This window comes from Tyto alba, unplaced genomic scaffold (assembly GCF_018691265.1).
Source record: "Tyto alba isolate M040663 unplaced genomic scaffold, T.alba_DEE_v4.0 Super-Scaffold_1, whole genome shotgun sequence".
Classification (NCBI taxonomy): domain Eukaryota; kingdom Metazoa; phylum Chordata; class Aves; order Strigiformes; family Tytonidae; genus Tyto; species Tyto alba.
The window spans coordinates 31,458,243-31,484,627 of NW_024881261.1; the positions used below are offsets into that span (position 1 = coordinate 31,458,243).

The 26,385-nt window shown below is 36.6% G+C and overlaps 1 protein-coding gene across 6 annotated transcripts in view; it reads left to right on the forward strand.

The window, feature by feature from the left end:
* Positions 1-26,027, forward strand: part of WAPL (WAPL cohesin release factor) — a 75,339-nt gene extending 49,312 nt beyond the window's left edge. For 4 of the 6 annotated variants that reach the window (XM_032994116.2, XM_042794465.1, XM_032994117.2 and 1 more), the window contains exons 6-18: positions 377-529; positions 778-914; positions 2,969-3,080; positions 8,326-8,553; positions 13,453-13,564; positions 14,583-14,680; positions 16,321-16,397; positions 17,643-17,818; positions 18,138-18,253; positions 18,960-19,121; positions 20,422-20,629; positions 21,860-21,948; positions 23,080-23,513. In XM_032994116.2, the coding sequence (XP_032850007.1) occupies positions 377-529; positions 778-914; positions 2,969-3,080; positions 8,326-8,553; positions 13,453-13,564; positions 14,583-14,680; positions 16,321-16,397; positions 17,643-17,818; positions 18,138-18,253; positions 18,960-19,121; positions 20,422-20,629; positions 21,860-21,948; positions 23,080-23,265 (1,854 nt within the window). In that variant the 3' untranslated portion in view covers positions 23,266-23,513. Of the gene's footprint in view, positions 1-376; positions 530-777; positions 915-2,968; positions 3,081-8,325; positions 8,554-13,452; positions 13,565-14,582; positions 14,681-16,320; positions 16,398-17,642; positions 17,819-18,137; positions 18,254-18,959; positions 19,122-20,421; positions 20,630-21,859; positions 21,949-23,079; positions 23,514-23,543 lie in introns of those variants that run through there. The other 2 variants (XM_032994115.2, XM_032994119.2) reach the window with 2 other exon arrangements.
* Positions 26,028-26,385: the final 358 nt, after the last annotated feature.

The following is a 26,385-nucleotide window of genomic DNA, read 5'->3' on the forward strand; positions in this document are numbered from 1 at the left end:
AACAAATAATCGTTTTTAAACACTGAACTTGTTTGGTTTACTTACCCTAAAACTTAAGAAACCAGTATAAAGGACCCTTTTTTTCCCCCCCCTATTTTTTTTTTTTTTTGAGTTTCAGAATTCCATTGGAGCTTTCCTGACCACTTAGAACTGTTTTTTGTATTTAAAAATGCATATCATTTCTGACATCTTAATACTTTTTTAAGAGTAGGTACATTATCACACACCTTAGGTACATCTTGGTAGTGTAAGGCAAGGACTAAGCAGTCCCAATATACGAGTTTGACAATTGCACAACTGTACTGTTTCCTGATGTATTTAGTGTATGTTTACATGCTCAAAACATCTGCCCATTTTAGCACTTTCTTATTAATAGGTAAGGCTATCTTCAAAGGAGGCAATTCATAAAGATGATGGAGTTTTTAAGGCTCCTGCACCACCTCCCAAAGTGATAAAAACTGTGACAATACCTACTCAGCCCTATCAAGAGATAGTAACTGCATTGAAATGTAGGAAAGAAGACAAAGAAGTAAGTATTCTTAACAAATTTTTAAGATAAAGAATTACTGGTAATCCTAAATACTGAAGGAACAGTGTCAAAATGAAATTTGGCTTTCCTATTAAAAATAGTATTTTTATCTAAATAGTTGAATGGCCTTCATTAACTTCTTAATGTTTCCTTACACTCAAAACTGAATAGACTTTGAAGTGTACTTGTTAATGGTAAAATCAGTCCCAAGAGCAACTTACCTAGGTCAAAATATTTGTCTCTTCCAGTTATACACTGTTGTTCAGCATGTAAAGCACTTCAATGATGTAGTGGAATTTGGTGAAAATCAAGAGTTCACAGATGATATTGAGTACTTGCTAAGTGGATTGAAGAGCAATCAGCCCCTAAACACACGTTGCCTTAGGTAAGATATCTTACTGTAAAACACTGGATTTATATTTGAGATACTGAATTAAATAGTCATCAGTGAAGTGACCATGCTGTAAAATGTTGTTTGGTTAGTTACCTGGCACTTCTGCTGTAAAGAAAAAAAATCTGAGGAGAATCACCAAGATGATATATTGTGAATAATCAAAAGTAGTATGGCTAGGAAGATGAAACAGAAAACTGTACAGTAAGACACATCTTCAACACACTTGTTTTCCTTTCTGTAAATTAAAAAATTTTCTGATAACTTTTCTTTTAGTGCAATCTTACCAGCGATGCCTGTTCTGGTTTTTAATGCAAAATTCAAATTTAAAATTAAATCCCTAAGACTGGAAAGTTTGCTAGCTATAATTTCGAGCTAATGTGGTATTTGAGATACTGTTTAACTCCAGCTGCCTGTTGTTTATCTTCTGTTGGAAAATAACATAGCTAGCACCTACTGGCAGTATTGTGGCCTGAGTATTAATTGGAAGCTTCCCTAACTTGTCTTGAACTCTTGCACTCTTAATGTTCAAGTTACACATTATTGCATAGTTAGTATCAAAGATGTTAGTCTTGCCTTGAAAAGGTTTATGACTTAATATTGGTGTCCGTTCTCTGGACATAAAAGTAATTCAAGTGGTGTTCTGTAACCACGTGATGCTTTTTTTATATATCCTTGTAAATTTTCCTCTCTTCAGCAAAACTAAAATGGTAGAGAAGGGAAAACTTGAATCCACAGAGACAGGTGATGAGGACACTTTACTTGAGATGTGAATGTGGATGAGAAAAGGCTTTATGAACTTTTGAGAGCTATTTTAAAAATTTGTTCTTCATGTTCCTCAAAAACTAGCAATTAGTATTGCTGCTGGAGTAAAACAAAGAATATACAAAGTATAAAACCAAGAAATCTATTGTCCAGTTTGCATGTACATTATGATAAGAATAAACTAATACCATAATGACAGTTTAGGAGTGGTTTTCATATTGAATGCACATAGTTTGCTTGTATGGCAAACTTCCTAAAAACTTAAACTGACATTTTTTACTTTCCAAATTTATATAATGGAATGTAACTTTTGTATAAACACCATACAAAATTTTTTCTTTCAGTTAACAAATTAAAAGAAAAGTATTTTTCCAAAGGAAATCAATGTGTAAGGATAGGAATAGACGTAAAAGAATCAGAAACTGGTAGGTAAGCTCTAACTGGTGCTGTTGTGATTGGAGACAGAAAGACCACTTGTTCTTTAAATGCCGTACTGTATGCATCTTTTATAATAAGATACCTCCGTAGTCATAGAAGACTTGATTTTCAGACTCACTCCCACATTACTCCAAATTTCAGAGCAATGTATTTTTAATAGTCTGTACGTTACATTGTGCTAGAAAAGGCAGACAGCTTGCTAATAAAACTAGGGGAAGACTTCCATTTCTAAAATAGAACCGTTATGCTGATCACTGATTAGACTACTATATTTGTCAGATTTTTTTCTGAAATCTGTAGTGTTTCCACCAATTATAAATCCAGAAATAAATATTAAATGTTCTTTTTTTTTTTTTTTTTTTTTTTTTGTAAAAGTGTTGTCAGGCATAAATGGGCCTAATCAGTCAATTGGATAGGGATCTGGTACGTAGCGATGGAAGCTCACATTTGTGATTTCTGATAATGCCTTGATCTATAAGCTCTCCTGTGCCTCTAAACCAGAGCTTTGTGCTTAATCCATGAACATTTTACTTTCAGTTGAACTATTCTAAATTATTTCAGCATGTATTTGAAAGAAGCAAGTTCAGGGCACCCTTTCAAACCTATTTTTAGCCAACCTTAAAATAAAGCAGACCTAGTTTGGTGCTGGGAAGGAACTGTTGAATAGTTTGGTGCTCTGTTCACCAATTACAAACTTGCCTCATACAAAATTCAGAAGAAACATCACGACAGAGTTTGTCGAGGTCCAAGGTATATGGTCAGTCATGTTTCATAGACTTGTTTATCTGCCATTTTTGTCAATATGTTCATTTGAGTTGTTCTAATCCAGAATGAATTTCCTCTAGTGTAATCAGCTTGGCGACAAAGTGCGCCATGCCCAGCTTCCGAATGCATCTGAGAGCACACGGGATGGTAGCCATGGTTTTTAAAACACTGGATGATTCCCAACACCATCAGGTATGGATGCATTGTGTGTTTCATTAAAGTTTGATGATACCGATCTCCTTTGTATGAATTCTGTGTACACGTAATTCGAGGTCCAGCAGTCAGTATAGTGTGCGCATGGGATTGGTGGCTCCATTTTAAAAATCTGTAATGAAATGAAAAGTAAGAGCACCTGTGTTCCAATGACAAATTCCCCTTCAACTGTTTATGTGCATCTGGGTTTGGAAATGCTTTTAAAAAAATCATTTAAGCTTTTTAAAAAACTGACTGTGCTTTGAGTGGTTATTTTATATCTTAAGCTTTTTTTTTTAATAGTTTTACTGTTATATTTATAATTTTCTTCAGCTAAAATAAACTTGAAAGAAATCCTATTTAAAGATGGCTCTAAGTGCTCATCTCCAGACTGGCGTGCATGTGAATTACCACCTTTTCTGTAGCTGCTGTGGGGCATTTTTTGTGTCCTGTGCTTGTCTCCTTGAGCAGTCTTGTAATTGCAGTTGTAGGAAGCTTTGAGTACGTGCAGTGTTTCTGTGATAAATTTAGGGAAGGTAAATTTCAACTACTTCTGGTAACATGACCCAGGAGTTAAAAACTTGAAGCAGTTTGGGTTTTCCTTCCTATCAAATCTCCAAGTTCAATTCAGCTGTTATAGAAAACACTTCTTGGGGGTGACTAGCTTTTCAGTGACTGGAAACCGTGCCTCTGCGGGGTGTCCCCTTGAGGTATTTTTACAGAAGCTGAACAGAGGAAATGTTACTTGAAGTGGGTAGTAGATATGCATATCCAGTCAGGTTTATTACTTTTATTTAATATCTCTAGAAGAACAACGTACAGTGCAGAACAAAACTTTGCACCTGCAGAAATAGACATTTGACATCTTACCGTGGGTGGGGGGAAAAAAACCTTAAGTAGCTAATTTAGCTTTAAGTAGCTAGTAGAATAATAGTTTATTTTCCATCCCATTCAAAAATTAGCAATGGCTAGCTATAAAACATAGGAGTCGGGTTCAATGCATTCATTATTTTGTGAGCTGTCAAAATAGTGCCAAGTGATACTAGGAATAAATCAAGCACAGTCACACGATTTAGGACAGTTGCCACTACGGAGTTGCAGGAGATCTGCAGAGGACAGCTACAGTTCCTTGGAAAATTTACAAGCTTGCTGAGTGTATTTTGGTCTGTCTTTTAACAGTTACCGTTATTCCTTCATTTTCAAAAGAACTAGTACATACAGTTCAAAAGGAAATTGCATGCTATTATTAGTCTGCAGTAACAAAAAGCATTGATTATATTCACTATTTCCAATATGTTTGGTGAAACAGTTCCTCTTGTCAGGGAAAAAAACCTGGTAGTTAATGTTTTAATATGGTTACAGTTAATTCTTGGTACAGGTTATACAGTATTATAAAATTACTGATTTTATTAATAAATGCTAAAATATATGCTCTAACAACTAACACTATATGCTTCCACAATTACCTTCTCTGTATGAGCTTTCTGTTTACATACTACCCTTTCATTCACTGATTATTTAACTAAAATTTTAACTTGTTGAAAATTAATAGAGATTTCTCCACTAATAAATCATGCTAGGCTTTGCTTGCCTGACTTAAATTCATTTAGGATTAATAAAGACTGGGAGAAAAACCCCACAATTATTTTAATACTTTTTAAAGTATTTTGGAGATGGGAAAACTGCCACAATGACACTGATAATGGAAACAGATAGGAGCTTATACTGCGTCCATTGTACTGATACAGTGGGTATCAAGTAGGCGACTTTGACATTTCTGAAGTTGCAGAGGTATTTTTTTAACCAGCAAGGAAAACAAAATAACCAGTTATCTTACTGAGCTATGCCCCAAAATACTTCTGTGAAAACTACTTGTTCCACTGAATTTTTCTTGTAGATTTGTCTTTAAGCTAGTTTCAGTTTTTAACTGACTGTCTCTTTGGCTGTGCTCTAAAGGCTTTGGAGAATTATTAATTTTTAAGATAAAAACTATATTTTCATTATAGCTGTCAGTAGTTAAGCACAGAAATGTGGTTTTGTAATGTCTTCAGCATGTGAATAATTAAAAAAAAAAAAAGTGCATTAAATGTAATGCTGAACCCTAGAAAATAACCATCTGTTCCCACAAGCTGGAGTATAAATAGGACAAGTCAGGGAAGACAAGGATGACAGTGGGTGTAAATGGTCTGCCGTTTCTGGAGTATATGTTCAACTAGGATGTTTTCCTGAATCCTGTAGAAGTATGGAGTGCAACTCCACAGTTAGATATGCCATAAAATTTCTGTCTAGAGCAAATTCTGTTTATTTTACTTCTATCTTTTCCACATTTGTGTGGAAACAGAATGTGTTTTAAGCATCTTGAGGAATAAAACGGGGGAAAAAATTAAAGCCCACCCAAAAAAACAGCTTCACTCCTGCAATCCATAATGGTGGGATTTTGCAGGTTTGACTGGGTTCTTCGGTGGTTTCGTTTGTTTATTTTTTAAGGATATTAATCAAAAGTAAGGTTTACTAACAGTTTTTCCCTCATTCTTATCTCAGAATTCTGTGTATGGTAGGGCACGAGAGAGCTTTCAGGCAGCATGGTTAACTGTTTTTAACACTTACAGAAGGTCAGAGCAAAATGTAGAGTAGTTATATTCAGGGTTAAACCGACTTGCCTATGGGGACTCAGAAAAATGAGTTTTAGAAAACCCATATCACTGGCATGTAGCTGCAGCAGGTGTGTCCCATGTTATAAGCACCATTCACATTTGAGCTCCTTCCTTTTGCAGCATCACTATTTCCCTGTTGCCCGTTGGCGTTTGGAGGCTCTTTGGCCCCATTGCCTTCTGAGTATAGGCTGTTGCAGGAACCTAGTTCTTGTGACACACACAGCTACCCCACTCCTCGCTTGTCTGGCAGTCTTCCTGCAGCCTGAAACCTTCTGTATGATGTCGCAGTCCCCTGCTTGGGTCCCTTCTGATCACATTTAAGTATCTTAAAACCAGGGGGGAAGTGTTGATGGAGCTTCTGTGGAGGGAGAACCGTTATTCTCCACACAAGAGGAAGTTGGTTCGATTGCAAAGAAGGGAGCCTGGGACAGGCAAGGGCTTGGTGCAGAGGCGTACAAAAGGAATGTGATTGCCCGTATCAGACTTCGGAATAACTAGAAAGCATTTCTGAGTAGTCCTCTAAGAACAGACTCTGACTTTCTGAAAAGCCTAAATACTGGCAACCCAGGTTATAAACTCAGCAGTTTCCCTCTATTAACTGCTGCGTAGTTTCTAGTTGATAGAAACTCCTTTGGGGACTGAAGCATGTCATTTTACTGGGAAGCTCACCTAGATGATGCTTGTCACTAGGAAAAGGTTATTCATAGGCATTGCTTTAGGAGTTCCCACACTGGCTGAACAAGAGTTAGTGGAGGAAGTTTTGGTTTCTCTGGAATGCATGTGCTCCTAGGTCCTGTTTTAATAACTGCCTTTCTGAATGAACAAAGTCTTCTTCCAGGAACCTGAAATTTCTTACAGTTTAAACTAGTTGCAAGTAAATCCAGAGTAAACAATTTCTACAACTAAAATGATAAAATTGCAAGGTTTATTGGAGAAACTTGATAGAGATTAGGGGAAAACACTGTATAACTTGTCTGTGTAGATAAGCAGCATAGATTGCTCTCTGCCTTACATCTAACAAGGCTGCAATAGCTATATTCACAGCAAGGATTTTTTTTTTTGTTTCTTTTTTTTTTTAAAAAACAACCCTGTGTCTCAAGGTTGTATTCATGAAAGGAGATATAGATTTGGCAACTCTTGCTTCCTTTCTTCAGTCATCCAAATGCATCTTTGGTTAGTTAGATTAAACTCTTCATTCACCTGAGGGTTTCCTTGGCTCAGACAGGAAGGAATTTTAACATTGCTTTTGATAGACTCTCAGCTGCCTAATCCTGTTTTGTAAATGCTGATACTGCTTAGTATGACCAGGTATGATGATTATGTGCTTCTAAAATAAACAGAAGCAGCTAATGGTTGCTTTGGTGATTGGCTGAACTCTAAACAAGATGTTAATCTGCTATGACACAGAAATTCTGCTTTTGCCTGTTGAGCTGTACAACATTCACATCACAGAATTAGTTTGTCTTCATTTTTAATTTAATTTTACAGAAAAGATTGAAATAGATGCATGCAGCACACTGACTCTTGAGAGTCAAACTCAGTAAGACACATGCGTACCCTTCCCACCGCCCCCAGCTCCAGATATCGTCCGAGTTTTTTAAAGTATTGTGCCCAGCACAACTTAATTCTCCATGAACATTTCTCCTCTTTACCATAACCTGGAGCTCACGTGGGTAGATGAGTTTCTTGGTGTGAGTGCTGTGCTTACCAGCCCTAGGGACAGATATCTTTGCCCTGATCTCTTCGCCGGTATTTGTCCCTTCCTGACAGTCACTTTCTGCCTTTGCTTTCCTGGATCCTCACGAAGATGAAATTTAATTCCTTCTTGAAGAAGGACTAAGTATTCTTTAGCCAGTAAGAGATCCCTGTACACCAATTTTGTTTAAGGTAGGGGTGGTCAAGGCAATAACATCCACTTGTTCAGGACTGCTGGGGACAGGGCAGGTGGGAAGCTGATTTGTACTCTGGCTACTTCCAAAAAGCAGAAGTTGAATGTGTTTATGCGGGAAAGGTTTGGGTAAACTTTTGACTGACAGATCTGCTTGGCAGAATCAATGTGTGTGTCAGCAGGCTCTTTTCTTTTTCTTATTTATTATTTACTTGTGTGTTTGTTTTTCCCCTTCACATGCAAACACTGTCCCCATGATCTCTGTATTTTCTGGTGCTGTCACCAGCTTGTCCCATCGAAGCAGAATGTTCACCTACCTTGCCATGTACCCTGTACTTTTTCACTTTGTTCCCCTGCCATCTCTCTCTTCTATAATACTGTATTACTAGAAATACCAATTCTTATTCTGTCTGCAGCACTGAGTACCTTCAAAGTAGAAACCCCAGCTTTTCTACTAGGGTTTTGTAAATGCATTAAGTGGTTTATGTCTCAGTTGTATTGGTCAGGAGAATGCAGGAGGAACTTCTAGAAGGAATCTATGTGCAACAGTAAGTACTTATCCAAGTGCTAGCATAGGCTGGGACTTGTCAGGCTTTTTCTTTTGAAAATCTTCAGCTTATTTATTAAAAATTGTAAAAGGTGTGCCTAACACGATTACTGAAAACTAACTCTTTTTTTTCTCTCTTTCTTGTCCCAACTGAAGAATTTGTCCCTTTGTACAGCAGCTCTTATGTACATCCTGAGTAGAGATCGCTTGAACATGGATTTAGACAGAGCTAGTCTAGATCTGATGATTCGGCTCTTGGAATTGGAACAAGATGCTTCTTCTGCCAAGCTGCTGAATGAAAAAGACATGAACAAAATTAAGGAAAAAATTCGGAGACTTTGTGAAACTGTTCACAACAAACATCTTGATCTCGAGAACATCACGGTGGGTATCGTGCTTTCAGTTGAAAGCCTTGGCAGTAGCAGAATGCTTAATAAAATGGAACCTGTAAGCATCATCCTTAATGTCATATCTCCCTGCTAAGGAGTCATGACATGTTGTCCTCCTTCTCTGCATATATGACTGCACTGCAAGTATTTTCTTCATTAAATTTGAAATTTCCTTTCTAAAACGCTGTTAGTAGGATAAAGTTAATGATGTTCTTCAGCTGTCCCATTCACCATTTGATCCTTCTAAGGGTAGCTGGTTAAAGGTAGCACTTAAAAACAGGTAACACTTTAAATAGCCACGTGTATAAAGAACACACTTGGAGTATTTGACTCCGTGTCTTTGCCTAAATTTTATATATACATTCACAAGCAGTAGGGGTTCTTACATAGGAAAAAGAGTACTGTATGTTAAATTGAAAATGTGGTGCAGGTTCTCCCATTTAAAAAAAATAAAAGTCTGTCCTGCAGAAACTGATTTCTCTCTGCCCAGAGTATGGTGACAGATCTGTTGATTACCACAAACGTGGATGAATTTTTTTACTTCTTTTCTCAAACATACTTGTTTTTATGAATGTATCTTCAGCTGCAACCAAGTGAACTGTTTTTGTTTAAAAATAAATTTGGCCATGGTTTGATGCTAGCATTAAGCTAGCTTGAAAAATAAATGGTAAATTGCAAGTCTTTTTAGAAGAGTGTATTTAAAGAATTGTTGACAGATTGACTAGATGAGTGGTCATAGATGGCAAAAATTAGTAATGTGTTTTTGCATTCAACATATTTCAGTATAACAGATGTTAGCATGATCTTAATTTTTAAATATCCTGTAATACATTCTTTTAATGTTTTAAAGATTCTTGTTAGGTTTTTGCCATTTTTCATGTAATACACCTGACAGGAGAAGATTCTGATTTTTTGTTTCTGAAGTGAGCTTTTTTAAACCTTTTATCTCCACAAGTAATGTTTCAACTCCTGCTGGTAATCTGCAATTAGGATTATATTCATTTTTAGGTTAGATTAAAAGATGATCTGCCTTGTTGAGCTGGCATTTTGTAGTTTTTGTGACTTTTTTGTCAGTTTAGGGAAGGTTTGGGTTGGGGTTTTTGCCAAAATTCTAGCTAGGGAACACAGCTCTGAATTGGTATGGAAAGTCAGTATTATGTAGCAGTAGAGAGAGAGGAATTTGGGGGGAGGAAGATAATATTGGTGAAATAATTCTTAACCTTCGTAATCAGTTTGGAATGTCAAAATACAATTGTTTCAGTTTGTTTTAGGCTTTTTTCCCAAAAACCTATGAAACGTGCATGTAAGGGGTTTATTAATTTTCTGGCCTTTGGAATCTGCAAAGGAAGAATGAATTCGGGGTTATTGTCTCTGCTTTCAGCATACTCTCTGAATTCACGTGATTCATTCTGTGTTGATATCTTCAGATTGTAATTTTTTTCCAGGTGGTGATCAGCTAGGAATTGGTATAATAAATGTCTTATTTCAGTGCTGTTTTGGCACTGAAGGCAGCTCACATAGCTCCCAGTCTGTCGGTGCCAGGATATCTTTTGCACTATAAAATGTAAGAGAGCTCCCTTTATTAAGCACGGAACAGCTGGTACAGGTTCCTCATTGCTAAAACATAGAGCCACATAGACCACTGTCTTCTATTTGAGCTTTTCTCATATCCATAATCTGAGCTAGTCTAGTGGTTTTTTATTAATTGTATTTCTGTTCTTGTGTTTTCTTAGGCATGGATTTTAAAGGGGGAGAATATATTAAAAGGGACTTTATCTTGTGAGGAAGTTGTCCGTGAGTAGAGAGTAATACTATCACAGGCCATCAGTTTCAGCTTGCTTTTTTTTTCCAGAGGCATCTCTATTTCTTAAAATGATGTCAAGGTGCTGTTGTGTTGAATACTATGGTACCTTATGGATGGAAACTGGCTCCCTCCTAGCTGCACCATCTAGAAGCAGAGTATATAGTATTTAATACTATATTATATATAGAATACTATAGTATATAGTATTTAGAGAATATACACGAGCCAAATGAGATGATGAGGTTCTCTTCTCATTTATAATAGTAGCAGTGGTAAGTTGGGACAATAATGAACTTCATATGTAGAAGATACAATGTCTTTCAGATAGATCTGTCATGAGATATAATTAATCTCTGTTTGTACCAGATGACAGGCAGAAAATACTAACAAAGATGCGCATCTTCTGGGATTAAAGATCTGTGATACTTCAGATTCAGACATAGCCACTGAGAAACAGGAACATTGCAGCAGATGTTTTGATAACTCCAGTCTGTGCCTAACAAGTTACACCTTCAATTTTCTGTATCTTCTACAAATCAAGAGAAGATATCAGTACTGCCTGTCTCTTTCCACAAACTGTTGTTTGTGTGACACTCTAGAAGTTCAATCAGACTAATTTTTGAGTACTCAAAAAGGTATTCAAAGGGTTCCGTTTCCTAGATTCTGTGAACATGAAAAATGTAAACCCAGAAACTGAAAAGGAGTTCTCTGTGGCTCAGTTAGCTCCAGGTTTTTTTGCTGGCTTAGAAGAAGATAAAACCTGAGGAACTCCGTGTTCATGTTAGCAAATGGCACTTGCCTGTCAGTCAGCGTAGCCCTCTTCGGCGGATGCTTGCAGCTAGCTCCTCTTGCCTCATAACGAAAAACTTCAGAAGTGACTTCTCTTTTCAGTTGGTGAAAGGTTATTCTGTTTTTTACTCTCGGCATAAGGCTGAAAGCTGAAGGGAACTGGTTTTTGAACATTTGGTGTTAAAATTTCATAGTAATTGACATAAAAATTGGATATGATGGATTACTTTTCTTAAAAGCAAAAGGGTTATAAAGTCTGATTCATTTTGTTAACAAAAAAAAAGTAGAGGCTTATGCCTCGTAGTATAAATATTAAATTATATTCTCCTGTAGTTTTTTTTGAAGTCATTGTCCTTTGGTGGAAAACTAAGCACCATATTTTAAATACTGTGTGGCCTTTGAGCTTTCATGGTGGAAGTATTTAGGAATTTAACTAAATCTTTTGTAGCTGTTGAGATCTCTAGGGAGAGTTTTTAATCAGCTTCTATCAATGTGCTTTAGGTTATGGATGATTTCAGGTATTCATGTTAGAATATTTTCAATCTATAGAAGTGAAAGGAATCATCTGAGGAGGATGGAAAAGCTTCTGGGAGCCTAGGGATCTGTCAAACTGCTGTTTTCAAGTTCTCTCTCCTCCCTCAAAACGCTTTCTCATTTGGTTGCCTTCAGAAGGGAAGCTCTCCATCCATTGCTTAAAATATCCTCATCTCCTTTAGCGTTATGTTTTTAACTGACGGTTTTTAAAAGTGTGAGGTTTTGGATCTTGTATCTCCCAGTGATGAGATGAGCGCTCTGTAAGCAAGCGTGTTTAGTTTCCCTCCTGTGGGAAGACAGGATGAGTGGCTGGTGGCAATTAAAGGTAGTTAGCAGTATTCTGGGTGGTGAAGCAGTTGCAGGAGTAACTGCAGCTTTGTCTCTGCTTCCTCTGTGATGGGGAATTGAGATGCGGCTGACTCGGGGAGGAATGACCTGTTGTAGATCTGCTGCTGCTTGTGTTCTCTCGTCCCCCACACTTTCGTGACTCAAGGACACAGCCATTTACATTGGAGAAATGCTGATCCCAACTCATCAGTGACAGTGTGCTCCAGAGCTTGCGTCTGAAAAAAAAACAGAAATACGTAACTTTTCTTTATCGAGACTAATTTTCAACTCTTTTCCTTCTTGGAAATCAGTATTTTGAAAACAAGGAAAGCAGATGAGCCCCCCCCCCCCCAATTTCTTCATACAGTTTATAACTTGATTTCCTGAGGCAGTGGGGTGTTTACTCCAGCCTGGTGAGTACTGTTATTCCCAGGAGGTGCTGAAGTTTGGCCTGGTATTTTGGAACATACTGCAGAGCTCAGAATAAGCACAGCCCTCCTTCAGTTGATTAGCATTGCTAATAAAATGTGTCAGGGAGGGAAGGTAACTTGAGAGTGGTTAAATCTTCCAGCTTTTTCTCTTGACTTCTCATTGTTATATTTATGTACCATATATCAAGTTTATAGTAGTCCAGATTTGTCTGTCTGTTTTCTAGGTGTTGCAGAAGTCTATACTGGTCACTTTTGTGTAGGTGTAAATTTATATATATGTATGTGGTTTATTATTAACATTTGCCTTTTAATAGAGGTCTTTGGAAAAACAAGTTATAGTTGTGACTTTATAAATGGTGTTAGTTTCGGTTAAAAACATTGCAAGGGATTAACAAAGATGATCACTTAAAATATCTTCAACTTCCATTTGCAGGGAGTAAACTTACCTTTGCTGCTGTTGAATGTTGATATGTATGCCTTTTCCTAAAAAAAATAAATCAGTAAATATAAGACTTTCTCCAGTGTTTTAGTTTAATTGCTGTTTTCTGAGAGTTTAAAATTAAAACCAGAAAATATCTACATTAGAATCAAATGTATTGTAGAAGCAGCAGAGCCAATGTATCTGGGAGACAGAGATGTAATGTTCACTGGGGCTTTTCTTGGATTTTTCCCTGCCTGGCTGACTTGTCCATTTCCTTTCTCCACTTGTTTCTTTTGATAACAAGAGAAACAGATAAAAGGAGGCTGCTTAGGTTTTCTAAGCTGTTAATAAAATCAAAAACTTGAAAATGCAAAGTATCTTTTTATCAGTACTGAGTCTTTTTTTTTTTTTTTTTTTTTTGAGAAATGTGTATTCTTCAGTCTGTTCTTGCTCCCTCTGCTGGTGGTTCTACTTGGAACCGACGACTTTGTTTTTATGATTTTTGTATGACGTGTTTTCGTACGATTTGATATATTGGCTACAGCTGCATATGATGATTTGACTAATTCTGGAACCTAACTCTTTCAGACCGGGCATTTGGCAATGGAGACGTTACTGTCTCTCACCTCAAAACGAGCTGGGGACTGGTTTAAAGAAGAACTGCGACTTCTAGGTGGTCTTGATCATATTGTAGATAAAGGTATATTGGAGAAGCTGCTTTGACGGTGTGAAAAATTAGTCCACCTTACTAAAATGTTTGCTTTTCTGAATGTTCATTTTTGTGGTTATAAATAGAAACATGTATTTTTCTCATCAACGTTAAAAATAAACTGCACAGTTCAATATCATGTCACTGGGAAATACTAGTGAGTTTAATCTGTTGCGTGTGAGATTGAAAGTAGTTTTAAGGTTAAACAGAATGCATGTAATTTGCATATAGTGTGTGAGATTAAAAATGGTTTAAGTTTAGACAGACTACAAATTACTGTGTTACATACCTCTACAGCACACAAATACAGCACCCTTATTCTAGAGTAAAATCTCCTTTACAGTGTCCTAGAATTATTTGCAGGCCTGATATTTTTTAACTAAATATCCCTAAGGAAGACAACCCTTCAAGAAGAAATGGTGGATTCTTTGTTTCCTTATTTTTTAAGAGCTATGCCCTGGTTAGTTTTTTTGGATCAGCATGTCACAGATTGGAGAAAGAGACATTTTAGAAATTAATTCGTGAGCTGAAGAAAGCTTGGTCTTAAGTAAGCAGAGTGGTTGACAAAGGAAAGATTGAAGAGATAGAAGTGTTCAACATGCACATGGTTTCAGGCTTGTGAAGTGTGGGAGAGGGTGTGTGCTCTCTTTTTTTCTCTCCTACAAAACAGTACATTGCAGTTAAGGAACATAGTCACGTGCTGTGCAATCCATTCATTGTCAGTAGAAAATAAAATATATTGATAGGTAATTTGTGGCAACAATCACAAACTTGTAAAGCCAAATTTGTAAGGGTTTGTTGTTTTCTGTTTTTTTTTTTTTTAATTTACTTGGAAAAATTAAAAATTTCAGAGTGCTGATCATGTCTTCATGATTGTTTCCTAGTACTAGAGTTTCATAAAGTGTAAGACAAGATTGATAGGAACTCTCTGAGTAGCTAGTTAGTTTGTACACTTGGCTTTTAAAGACCTTTCACTGACAGGAGTAAATAACTTTTTTTTGTTGTTTAGTTAAAGAATGTGTGGATCACCTAAGCAGTGATGAAAATGAAGAGAAATTGGTTGCTTCCTTATGGGGTGCAGAGAGATGTTTACGGGTTTTAGAAAGCGTGAGTATGAGCGGATGCATTGCATTTCTGACAGCTGCTTTTTCTCAACCAGACCTTTTCAATGTTACTTTCTTTCAATATATAGTTACATACTAACACTGTAACATTGTTTTGTTTGTTTGTTTGTTTTTTAATGGATAATACTAACTTTCTGATGTTTATCAGCGTTCCTGGAATGTTTGTCGGAAAATATCTTTTACCATTCTGTATGTATGTACAACGCTGCCAGTTTATTTTTGCTAAGAATAACTGAATGAAACACAATGTTTCTTCTTAAGTTCCTACAAAAAGCAGCTGTTTATGGATGTTGTTTATGAGGCATAAGTTTGACTCTAGTGTGTGTCTAGTAATAATGGATCATTATGGAAGCAATATTTTCTTAGAAGCAATAACGCAATGTGTATTTTACAAATTGCTCCTTTGAAGCATCAGCTGGTTAAGCGATGAAAGAGGAAACTATCCTGAAAGTCAAACTAGTCCTGTAATCAGTTGGGCATGTATATTGAGAGGGTAAATATTTTTGGATTTGAACAGAATTGCAATACAGGTACTTTTGTAGAGCTTAATTGACAGGAACTGTGAGCATATGCTTCCTACGGTCCTGTGTTTTGCCGATGTTGATCTTTATTACCATTGTTACTCTTTTTGTATTGTGATATGGTAAGCAAGCAGGAAAGTGTTGTGATGTTTTAGCAATACATCTCCATGCATCAGAAAATAATGTTTGGGTTCAGAGTACAGGTCAGGGAATCTTAATGAACACCTTAAACCCAAGTTAGAAGGCAAACACCTACAGCAGTAACTTGTTTTCTTCACTAAAATAGAAGGACGGACTCAAAGATAGTGTAAAAGTAAGCAAAAAACCCTGAAAAGTGAACAATTGCTGAAGTACTAATTCAAGAGTGCCTGCTTAAAAATTAATGGCACCTAGCTCTTTGCTTTCTAAACAGCAAGGTAAAAATTTCCAGATCCAATTTCTGCTTTTACATTTGATAAAAGGAATTGCCAAGCAACAGTAGAAGAGCCTTGTTTTAGTGGCAGAATATTTAAATTTGAACTTGAGTGGTCTGTGATGTAGTAAGATCTGTAGGATCTTGGGAGAGACAACACAAATCAACACGCTAAATGATGCAAATTTAAGATAAGAACTTTTACTGTTTCTGAAATTTGATTCTTAATCTCAGTCAAGGGAATCAAACCAAAACGTGACTTTTTTTATGGTTGGATGCATAATAAGTTCACAGAAATGGAGTTGATCTCAAGCCCTAAAAATAACATTACATATATAACTGTATTCTAGGTTATATTTTTATATATATTTGCATACACATATATACATATACACTTGAGACACTGCAGTCGCAGATAGAGATTTAGGGTTCTGCTGTGGCAGAACATTCTGGCACAAAGGTTCTGTATTTACTGTAGTAGCGAAGATGGTTTTCAGTGCCACAGTTTTGTGTGATTAATTACAAGATGAAAACTCCAAGGTAATACTGGACAATGAAAAGTGAAATTTTATACTGAATAATAACCAAGAAATGTGGATGTGAATAAAGTGGGGTAGTAGCAGAAGGGAATGGTTCTCTTCCAAGGAAAAAAGTCCCATTTTTAATATTACTTTCTCCTTCGCTTTTTAGGTAACTGTGCATAATCCAGAAAATCAGAGCTATCTGATAGCATACAAAGACTCGCAACTCATAGTCTCCTCAGCTAAGTAAGTTGTAACAAGAAGACATTTTGCAGAGCACTGCATATGATAATGGGAAAAAAATAATAAATTATTATGCTAGAAAAGTGTAGGTGGGGAGAAAACCCACAATTTCCACTGTTGCTTTTCCTTAAGTAATGGTAAAGTTAATTTAGATGAGAGTATGGGTAACTATCTGAGTACTAGCAGTATGTAGTGCTACTACTGCTGGTTCTGTAGAAGCTGCAAACTGTGGATTCAACTCCTCCTGTACCAAGTTAATAAGAACACAGAAGAGGGTAGTTGGGAAGCCACGTTTATTTATTGGGTTTTCATTATGCTTAAGTGTTTGTTGAAATGGAGCATAACAGAATCGACTAAGAATTAAAATAGTGAAATTCTGTTCTTAGCTGTTCTCTCCCTGGCAAAGATACTTGTAGAAACACCTCTAAGCCATTTATCAATCTGGGTGAGGTCTCAGTTGACTGGCCGGGATTGTATCCCTCTTGTACTGCTCTTCATAAGGGAACAAATTAAGCTGAAAATCTGACTCTGCAGACCTCATTTGAAACATAATTTTATGATTTTAGGTTAGATAGTTTGAGTATTTTTTTTAAATAAAAAAAAAAAATCATAACCAACCAAACAAAAACCCCTCACAACAGAACCACAAAACCCACAGTTTACGATGCTATTTAGACCAATATCTATTTTTGACATTTTTAGTTTTGTGTGTAATTGAAATCAGTGTTCCAACTAATGTCATGCAATAGAATCATGCCTGTGGTCCAGTAGTGTTATGAGATGGAGATTTTACTGCTAGGAAGTCACATGTCATTTATTTATTTCTTACAGAATGGAAATAGCTCTGAGGACAGAACAAGAGATCATTTAGATAACACTGTCAGAATAATGCTCTGCCTTGATGGTCAGAGGATCCGAGAGGCTGGGTTTGCAGGGAGAGGAGATGCCTTGTAAGACCATGTGATGAAGTTGGAAAGAAAAATAAACTTCTGCTCTTGAAATCTCAGGCTGATAAAGCTCTAAGCCACAAAGCTTTCCTCGTTTTTGCTTTCACAATTTCAGTTGAGCTTATAGAAGATTTTATAGGTGATAACTTCATTATCTCTCCCAACAGACTGGGCATCTGGGCATCAGAACAATTCTGCATAAGCTCTGTAATTGAGTTTTTTTTCCTGTTGAAACATGTATAGAGGTGGAATGTCCTGTATGTTGTGGGAGGTAATTTTGTTCTGCATCTTCTCCCTGCAGAGCACTGCAGCATTGTGAGGAGTTAATCCAGCGATATAATCGTGCTGAAGACAGTATCTGTTTGCCAGACAATAAGCCTCTGCCTCACCAGAATGTAACTAACCATGTGGGTAAAGCAGTGGAAGACTGTATGAGGGCCATCATTGGTGTTTTGCTCAACCTGACAAATGATAATGGTAAAACAAACAAAATTTTGCATAATCTGTGTTAAAGCATCAAATAAAATATTAATGTAAACCCTCTTCTTACATCGATTATGGTTTTTCCATGTACAATGCAATAAAGCAGTCATGTATGGTAGATGCTTGCTTTACAGTAATCAGTAATTTGTCTTTGCAAATTGGATAAGTAATTGCAAGTATTAAGTGTTAAGATATGTGCTTTGGCTAAGAGAGTCCTGTTTGTCTTTAGCGCCAAAAAGTTTTTATCAATCTGTTCATGATTATGAGAATGAGTGTTTTCAAAATTGAGCCTCTAAACTCTCTTTGTTTACAGAATGGGGTAGTACAAAAACAGGTGAACAAGATGGTCTGATAGGCACAGCTATGAATTGTGTGCTTCAGGTTCCAAAGTTCCTACCTCAAGAACAGAGATTTGATATTCGGGTGCTGGTAAGCTATTGCATTTGTTACATCAACATAAAATGGTTCGTTCCCTGCTTGTGCATTCAACTACTCTGGTTCCAAATTAAGGAGCAACCTCTGCAGTTTTCAATCACCATATATGTACTTACTGAGGTACCTAGAGAAGCCTTCTGTAAGGATTTGGTGGTTTTGAGCTCTCACCATTCTCCCAGTGTTTGGTGGGGAAAAGCACACTGCTAGATGAACGAAGAGATTTAGATAAAGAAGTCTGTGGATTATGTAATTTTCAAATGTCTTTTCAACTTCAGAAATGTGGTGGATGTTACTGTTTGAGATACAGGTTTTGTCAGATTACCTCAGCTTCTGTAAAATGGCTGTGTATGGCCTAAATGGCAACAGTGAAACTGTGTATCTGAAGGGTCTTTTAAGAACGGAAGCTGAAGGTTAGACACCTGAATCCCTAATCTATAAATGAAATCTCATCTTTAAAAATGTTTTCATGTTCAGAACTGGAAAAACTGAGATTCCTGCATATGAATTCTAGTATACAGGGATCATAGTTTTGCCTCATATTTCTTTAAATCCTGATCCCTCTGTCTATCAAACTGTTTCATAAAGGTGTGTTAGTATCCTCAGAAAGATAAGGCCTAAAGACGACATCTGGATAGATGCTTTTTGCCAAATTACCCTTTTTAAATGTGTGTAATCCTCTTTGACTCTTGAATTCTTACAGGGATTGGGTCTGTTGATCAATTTAGTAGAATACAGTGCTCGGAATAGGCACTGTCTTGTTAATATGGAAACATCATGTTCTTTTGACTCATTCTGTACGGGAGAAGGAGATGATAGCCTAAAGATAACTGGACAGATTGATGCTGTTCAGGCTTTAGTGCAGGTAAGAAATGTGGTTTTCCTGTCATAGTTACCATTTCTCATCATCAGACTGTCAAGGGGGAAGGGAGAACTTGACAATGAAGATTTGTCAGAATTTTTTTTCTGTGTAGTATTTTGAATAATACAGCATAGTGGGAGAAGAGGGGTGCCGGTCACAATTTTAACTTTCTTAGCACTGTCCATTACGGAAACAGCTTTACTGGTAAAAGACAGTGGTATCATTATTATAGACATCCAAGGGCTGCTCTTGTGCTCCATAAAGCTTTCTTGTTCCTAAATGGTTTACTTCTATTTTTGTTTTAAACCAGCTGTAAAAATAGTAGGCTGCTCTTGTCTTAAATACTTTGCTTCCATAGATCTTTTCTTTTTAAGTACTATATTTTGGGGAGTTTGCAACTTATAAATTAAAAGAAAATTAAGTATCGTGCTTTATAGGAGCAATAAAATATGGATGTAATGATTATGGATGTGAAACAGCATTCTTAAATGTTGTATTGACTAACTTCTTAAAAAAAAGAAACCCACCTGTAATTTTGGTGAATGAGTTCCACCATGCAAACTAAAGTAAAACAATTGAAAGGAAATTGCAGCCTTTTTATTTCAATGGAGGTAACTTTATGGATGCTTTTAGCAGTTCTTCTATTCAACTATGTGAAATAACTGTCCAGCAACAGACAAAAAAAAAAAGTAAAAATCTTAATGTATAAGATACATATTGATACATAAGATGCATTGGTACATAAGATACATCTATACATGTTGGCAAAGCAATATGTAAAACTGGTGGTTGTATGCTTTGAGAAATAATATGCAAGATAAAAGTGTACAATATGAGATGGCTGGTTCAGTCACATCCTTGATAAGTCATTTTAAATTACTCTTTCAAATTTTCCTTTTTGCATATTGGGTAAAGCTAAGAGAGCAAAGAGGGATATAGCTAGCATGAAAAGAAAATGAGAATTGGTAGAGAACAAAAACGGACAGGAAAATATGGCAGCTTTTAGTCTTCAAGCTGGGTCTCAAAGAAAACGATTAAACATTTATGATGCCCAAGAGGAGCCTGCCAACTGGTACAGTGCTGGGAGGGAGGGAGGGAGAGGGGGAGGCCTTTTTTGTAGAGCACAGCATTAGTGTTGGGATAAATTATATTTTCCTTTGAAGAAGAGAAGGCCATTGTTAAGCAAAGTATTGAAGACTAACTGTATTAAGGGGTGAATTGTGAAGGGGAAATAAACTTTCAGGTATTAATGTGTTTAGGGTTTAATTTATAACAGAAATTCTCCTGAAATTTTCCTCATTAGCTATTTCTTGAGCGTGAGCGAGCAGCGCAGCTGGCTGAGAGCCAGACAGATGAATTGATTAAAGAAGCTCCTACTGCTCAGCATGATAAGAGCGGGGAATGGCAAGAGACAAGTGGAGAGATACAGTGGGTCTCCACAGAAAAGTCAGATAGTACTGAAGAGAAAGATAAGAAGGAAGAAGATGATGAAGAACTTGATCTTAATAAAGGTATGTTGTCTAGCTGTGATGAGCTCAGAAAAGGCAAAGAACTCTATGGTTACATAAATTCCCACCTTGTCTTCTGCTTCCTAGCTATGTGTAGTCTCATGGACTGAGATTTCTTCAGCATATCCCCCAGGTGAAACTCTTACAGATCGTAAATAGGAGCAGTTCAGAGCTGAAGCATGAGAAGTGGAAGAATTTATGCTACTTTTTATTTTCTTACTAGTAACTCCTATCTGTTCCTTCCTTGAAAAAAAAACAACTAACCAACCAAACAACCCCCACAAAAAAATACCCCCACAAAAAAACAAATCAAAACCAACCAATCAAAAACCCCAAAACTCTATAGGGACATTTTGTGTAGGAAATATTCTCAAAGGGGGGATGGCTTTTAGGCCTTTATCAAGTTCTTCTGAAACAGTCCTTGAAAGTTACCTGCCTTAATTTTGTTTTCGAGGATATCATGACTTGTTCTTGTTTCATGCTACTTTTAGGAGGTTTTTTCCTCCCCTCCTTATTTGCATGTGTACTTCTCCTGTCCCCCTCTTCTTTGTGTCCGAGTTCTCACTCCATTGGTGGTATCTCAGGTACCTGTGTAATGCCTTGACGTGCTGCATCTTTGGTAGTTTGTTCCAGGAATTTGAGTATCTCTAAGCTGAGTTACGTACTTTGTCTCTGGAAATTGTATCAGGTGTGAAAGACCAGTCCTTCTTGTTTAATCTTCTAATAGCGTTTTCATCTTCTATTAGTAGGTGTGGTATCTTTCTCCAACCTTGCTTTATATCCTTTCTCCGTGCTGTAGCTCCATCAACTGGTGTCTGCAGCTATTTGTGGTTTGCCCAAAAATGCTGAGTCGTTAGCCAAAAGTGCTGTCTGTTATCCTTAATACAATAAACTTCCTTTGGTGGAAGTCTTACTGGCTTATCGTATCACACGAAACACTTATATTTGTGTTTTGGTGTGTTAAGCATACAGTTTGCATGTTAAAATGGCAATTAATAAAATATTATATGATGTAATGGGTTGAAAGCAAATGAGCACCGGCTTTCTATTCAGGAGTGTGCTGCTGAGTTAGTAAGTATGGAGTTGGTCTGATTTTTGCCTCTGAAGTCTCAGTCCAAAAGCTCATTTTGTTTGAGAAAAAAGAATTCTGAAAAGTGATAATGAAAGATTGTGTTTGAAGCTGTAGAAGATACCAGCTGCTCGGAGAATACACTCAGTTGTCTCTCTTTACAGCTCTTCAGCATGCTGGGAAGCACATGGAAGACTGCATTGTGGCCTCATACACAGCACTGCTTCTAGGCTGTCTCTGCCAAGAGAGTCCAGTAAGGGAATAAGTCAATAACTTGCTCTTAAATCCAGTACAACTTCTAGTGAAGCAATAATTTGCAGTATTGAGAAGGGGTTTATTAAATTAGGGTTCGATGTGAGCTAGTACCTAGATGAAGCTGCACTGATGTATAGTTCAGTGACAAGCTGCCAGAGGTATTTCACCCAAAACAAATTTTATGAACGTCAATATGTTTATCAAAAACAGTTGGAATCAAATCTTTCGCGCCTCTCCTTTGCTGTTAGTCTTAGCCACCAAATGAGCTTAGTTTGGAGAGGCAAAGGAAAATTGACTTGCCTCTTGTATAATTATAGAAGCTTGCTTTATTTTTCAGTAATTTCAGTAAGCAAGTTAACATCAGACTTGTTTGTTCTTTATCATTCTGCTTTATTTTCTCCTCCATTGAAGTTACATGAAATTGTGTATTTCCCTATTAGTTGAAGATGATTGACTCAGATTGGAAATATATAATAGAAAGCTGAAGTTAAAACTTAAAAATAGGGAACTCTAATGGCCAAGAACTTCATAAGCTCTCCTGTCAAATATACGCTCAAACGAAAATGAGGTTTAGGCCTGTCTTCAGGCTTGTCTAAATTTACCCTGACGGCAGAAATTGTCTTTAACGTGCTGTTCTGTTCCTTTTGACTGATGAACTGACATGCAATTTTAGTGTTTGCAGTGGTACTGACAATAAGTTCAATAATTCTCAACCCTTGACAATTAAAGGGAGATCCTTTCCGTGTCAGGAGAGTAATCTGGTGGGGTTTTTAGTTCTTGACAATCTTGTAAGGCCTGAGGAGACCTGATGGTGGTAATGATCTTCGGGGGGGAAGGTGGAGGAGGAGAGGCGAAGAGGGGGATGGGATGGGACACAGATGGATGCAAACAAAAACCCCCCAAAACAGGAAGACAAACAACAACACGAAGAGATTTTAGCAATTGTTGCTTCCTAGAAACATAAACACCATAAACATTTATTGAGAGACTTGAATCATAGAGATAACAGCAAAAACCATCTTAATAATGCAATGAATATACTTGTCTTATAGCATCCTACATGCAGAATATTCTAGTTCTGTGTCAGAAAAATATTTCCCAAATTAAGATAGGTTGTTTTATTTCTTAGATCAATGTGACTACTGTGAGGGAGTACTTACCTGAAGGGGACTTCTCGATAATGACCGAAATGCTCAAAAAATTTCTCAGTTTTATGAACCTTACTGTAAGTAATACATATTTTAAATGGAAATATGTAGATATTTTTGTACTTGTGTTTTCTGTTAATAGTTCCCACATTTTTAGAAGCATTTAACATTTTTCAGTTTGTGTCTTGGGAAGATTTTCTGGTTTAAAATACTGAAAATCCATTTGTCTGTCTTTATTTTGCTAGTAAATGGAATGAAGCTACTTTCATTCCACTTGATCGTGACTGGTCAGGAAAATGTTGTTGAATCCTCTGTCTGAACCTAATTGCTTTTACTGATAGGCAATTCTAAAGACTCAAATTCTGAATGAGCTTAGCTCTCAAATATTTTAAAGAGGTATTACAAATGCTTGTTTGTTACTTCTGTTTTCTATTACATTTTCCAGTGTGCTGTTGGAACAACAGGCCAGAAATCTATCTCTAGGGTGATTGAATACTTGGAACACTGCTAGATACTTAACTTCCGCTGCAGGCACTCTCATGCTGGAGCTACCCTTAGACAAAAGAAGAAGTCATGAAAGAAGTCCTTGAAGGATATACCGAGAGCATTCATCTGTGTCATTCGTGTTCGGATTTTTAAGGCTACCTGGTCTCTTAACCATGCATTCAGCATTTTCTAAAAGACAGTTACTACATCAATCTGCAACTATCAAAAATGAGGGGAAAAAAGGTTCTGAGGAAAGTAAATAAAGAAACCATGCTGTTTATGATGCAGTGCAGTATTTAAACGTTTTTTGGCAGGGTTTACCCTCCCTATCTTTTTTTCTTGCTTTGTTCGTGACAAGTTTCAAGGGGAAAAACTTGCTGCTGATAGTGCAACTGCTGTTTACCGTTGAGCCACTGTTTCATGCCAGCCAGGTGCAAAGGCAGCTTAGCTACTGAGGTATCAAACAAATGTTCTAATAAAGAAGTTCTGGACAGCAGCACCGCTCCTATTCGAGTTTAATTTGCTCTTGCTTTTTTATTACTAGATTATTCCAAAATCATAAAATATAAATTTTTAAATACTTTTGTGATTTTAACTACTGTCTATATTTAAAATTTGTTGGAATCCAAAGAGGCAAGGATTGGATAGTTTATTTTTTATACTGTTTTGATTGAAATTAGGTTGTTGAACTATTTCTCAGTTCTAAAACTATCATGGCCCATGTACTGTAAACTGATAGACCATAACACTTTGTAGTTCCAAGAAGCATGCAAATCCATAAACACACAAAGCCATTTGAGGGTATGTTATCCACAAAAGAAATAGTAACTGTAAAAAGTTGTGCCCTGTTTAAAAAAAAAAAAAGGGGGGGGGGGGGGAAGAAAAAAAGAAAAAAGAAAGAAAAAAAAGATGATATAGATGATATTCAATCCCAGGGTAGTTTATACTTCTAATAAGCAAAAACTTTGAAATGCTGTTAATTTGTTTCAAGGAAGCACTCAAGATGTATTTTATAATGCTCAATACAAAGAATTTGGATGTTTTAGGGGGAAGAATTTTAGAGAAGCTAAAACACCAATGGGGATTAATGTTTCCAGCTGACATAATCTTTCTATTTCATTCTTCTGTAGTATGACGAAGTTTAAATGCATACAACACAAAGCCTTAAATTGCTGATATAGCTAAGATTTTGTTCAGTCTGAGGTCTAGTTCACAGCAAAGCATTGTGTTTGAAGACTTAAGTGGAACAAAGAATCCCAGAAAATACGTGACTTTTTATAACATTTTTTTTCTTGCACTCATTAATCAGACCAGCGGAATTGGTAATTATTTTTATTAAGGTGGTCTTGAATATTTGCAGACTGTTCTGAGATCTGCTTCATTGACATTTTTAAATACCTGTATAGGTAGTTACATCATGTTATTCCATTGAATTTGTAAAACTTGAAGCCATAAAAATATTAGTTCTATGTATAATGAGGGGGAAATAACAGGAAATCTAACCTGCTTTTAGATCTTGTGTTATCTCCATGTATAAAGTTAAGAACTCGTGCTTTTGTATCAGTGCCAGCTGTAAGTTTTTTACATACAGTGGCTGCCTTCTATGTCTTCCTATTTTTGATAATGCAGATTGTTGGGAATTCTGTAAGGAAGTAACTGATTAGTGGCAAAAATCCTATGTTGGTCATACTTTTTGCGTTTTCTCTCATCACCTTCTAAAACTTAGTGTATCAGTGTAACTTAGAAAAGTTTTTGAGATTGTATTCCCCTTTGTTTAAAAAAAAAATAAAAGTTAAGTATTGAGAAACTGTACGGAAATGATCTACATCAGGAGGAAATTATTGAATATTTTGCCCATCTAGTTTTCTGATCTTGGAGATTTTCACTTATAATGGGATTTCAAGTTGATTATGTAGTTTTCTGTGGAGAGATGGCAAGAGAAAATAAAATACAGATGCAGTGATGGGGGAAAGCAGGGACAACTACCTTTCTTTGTTACACTGGTAATTGTTTGGGAATTTATTTACCTCAGTGTTTAACAGTTTCTTTTAAATGTAACTAATTGTCAAGCACTGACAAATGCAGATATTTTTTTTTTGAGGGTGGGGGGAGAAATCACCCTGTGAACTGCAGTGCATTTTTGTGTGTTAGACCCTCAAATAACTCTGCATTAAAGGGTACTTGAGGCCAACTTGCAAATTAAAGTTTTAAAGTAACTTTTTTTCCATTGTAAATATTTGTGTAAATATTCTCAATTGGAAATTAGAACAGTAGAGTACTTTTCTGAATCCAATCCTATTTTTATTTTATACAGTATTTCTCAGCTGTGATCTTTGGAGCAAAAGCCAACGGCAGGAAAAATAGTTTGTACCAGTTTCATGAAGTATGTCTTTGGGTTTTTGTAAATAATTTTAACTCAAATAAAATTGCTACTTTCAATACATATCTTGTCTTTTAACATGCAATAAGACACTCCTCTGAGTGATTGCAGAAAGCAAGCACTGTCAGGTAAATTGTTAAAAGCGGGGGTGGGGAGGGGGGGAAGGAGTGAAAAAATAATAGAGGAGCATCCTGAAAGTAGTGCTCCATTTCTTACGGGTGTCTTGGGACAACAAAATTCAGTGCCTGGACCTGAGGCTGTGGTCAGTCAAACCAGCTAAGCCTTGACATTTTCTGGAGATGATGTACTCAATCTCTCGATGCATTTTGGAGTTCTGCACACAAGTTGCTATTGATCCTTCAGCCAAAGGGACATGTAACAACTCTGAAGAGCTGTAGCTAGAATAACAAAAATATCGTAA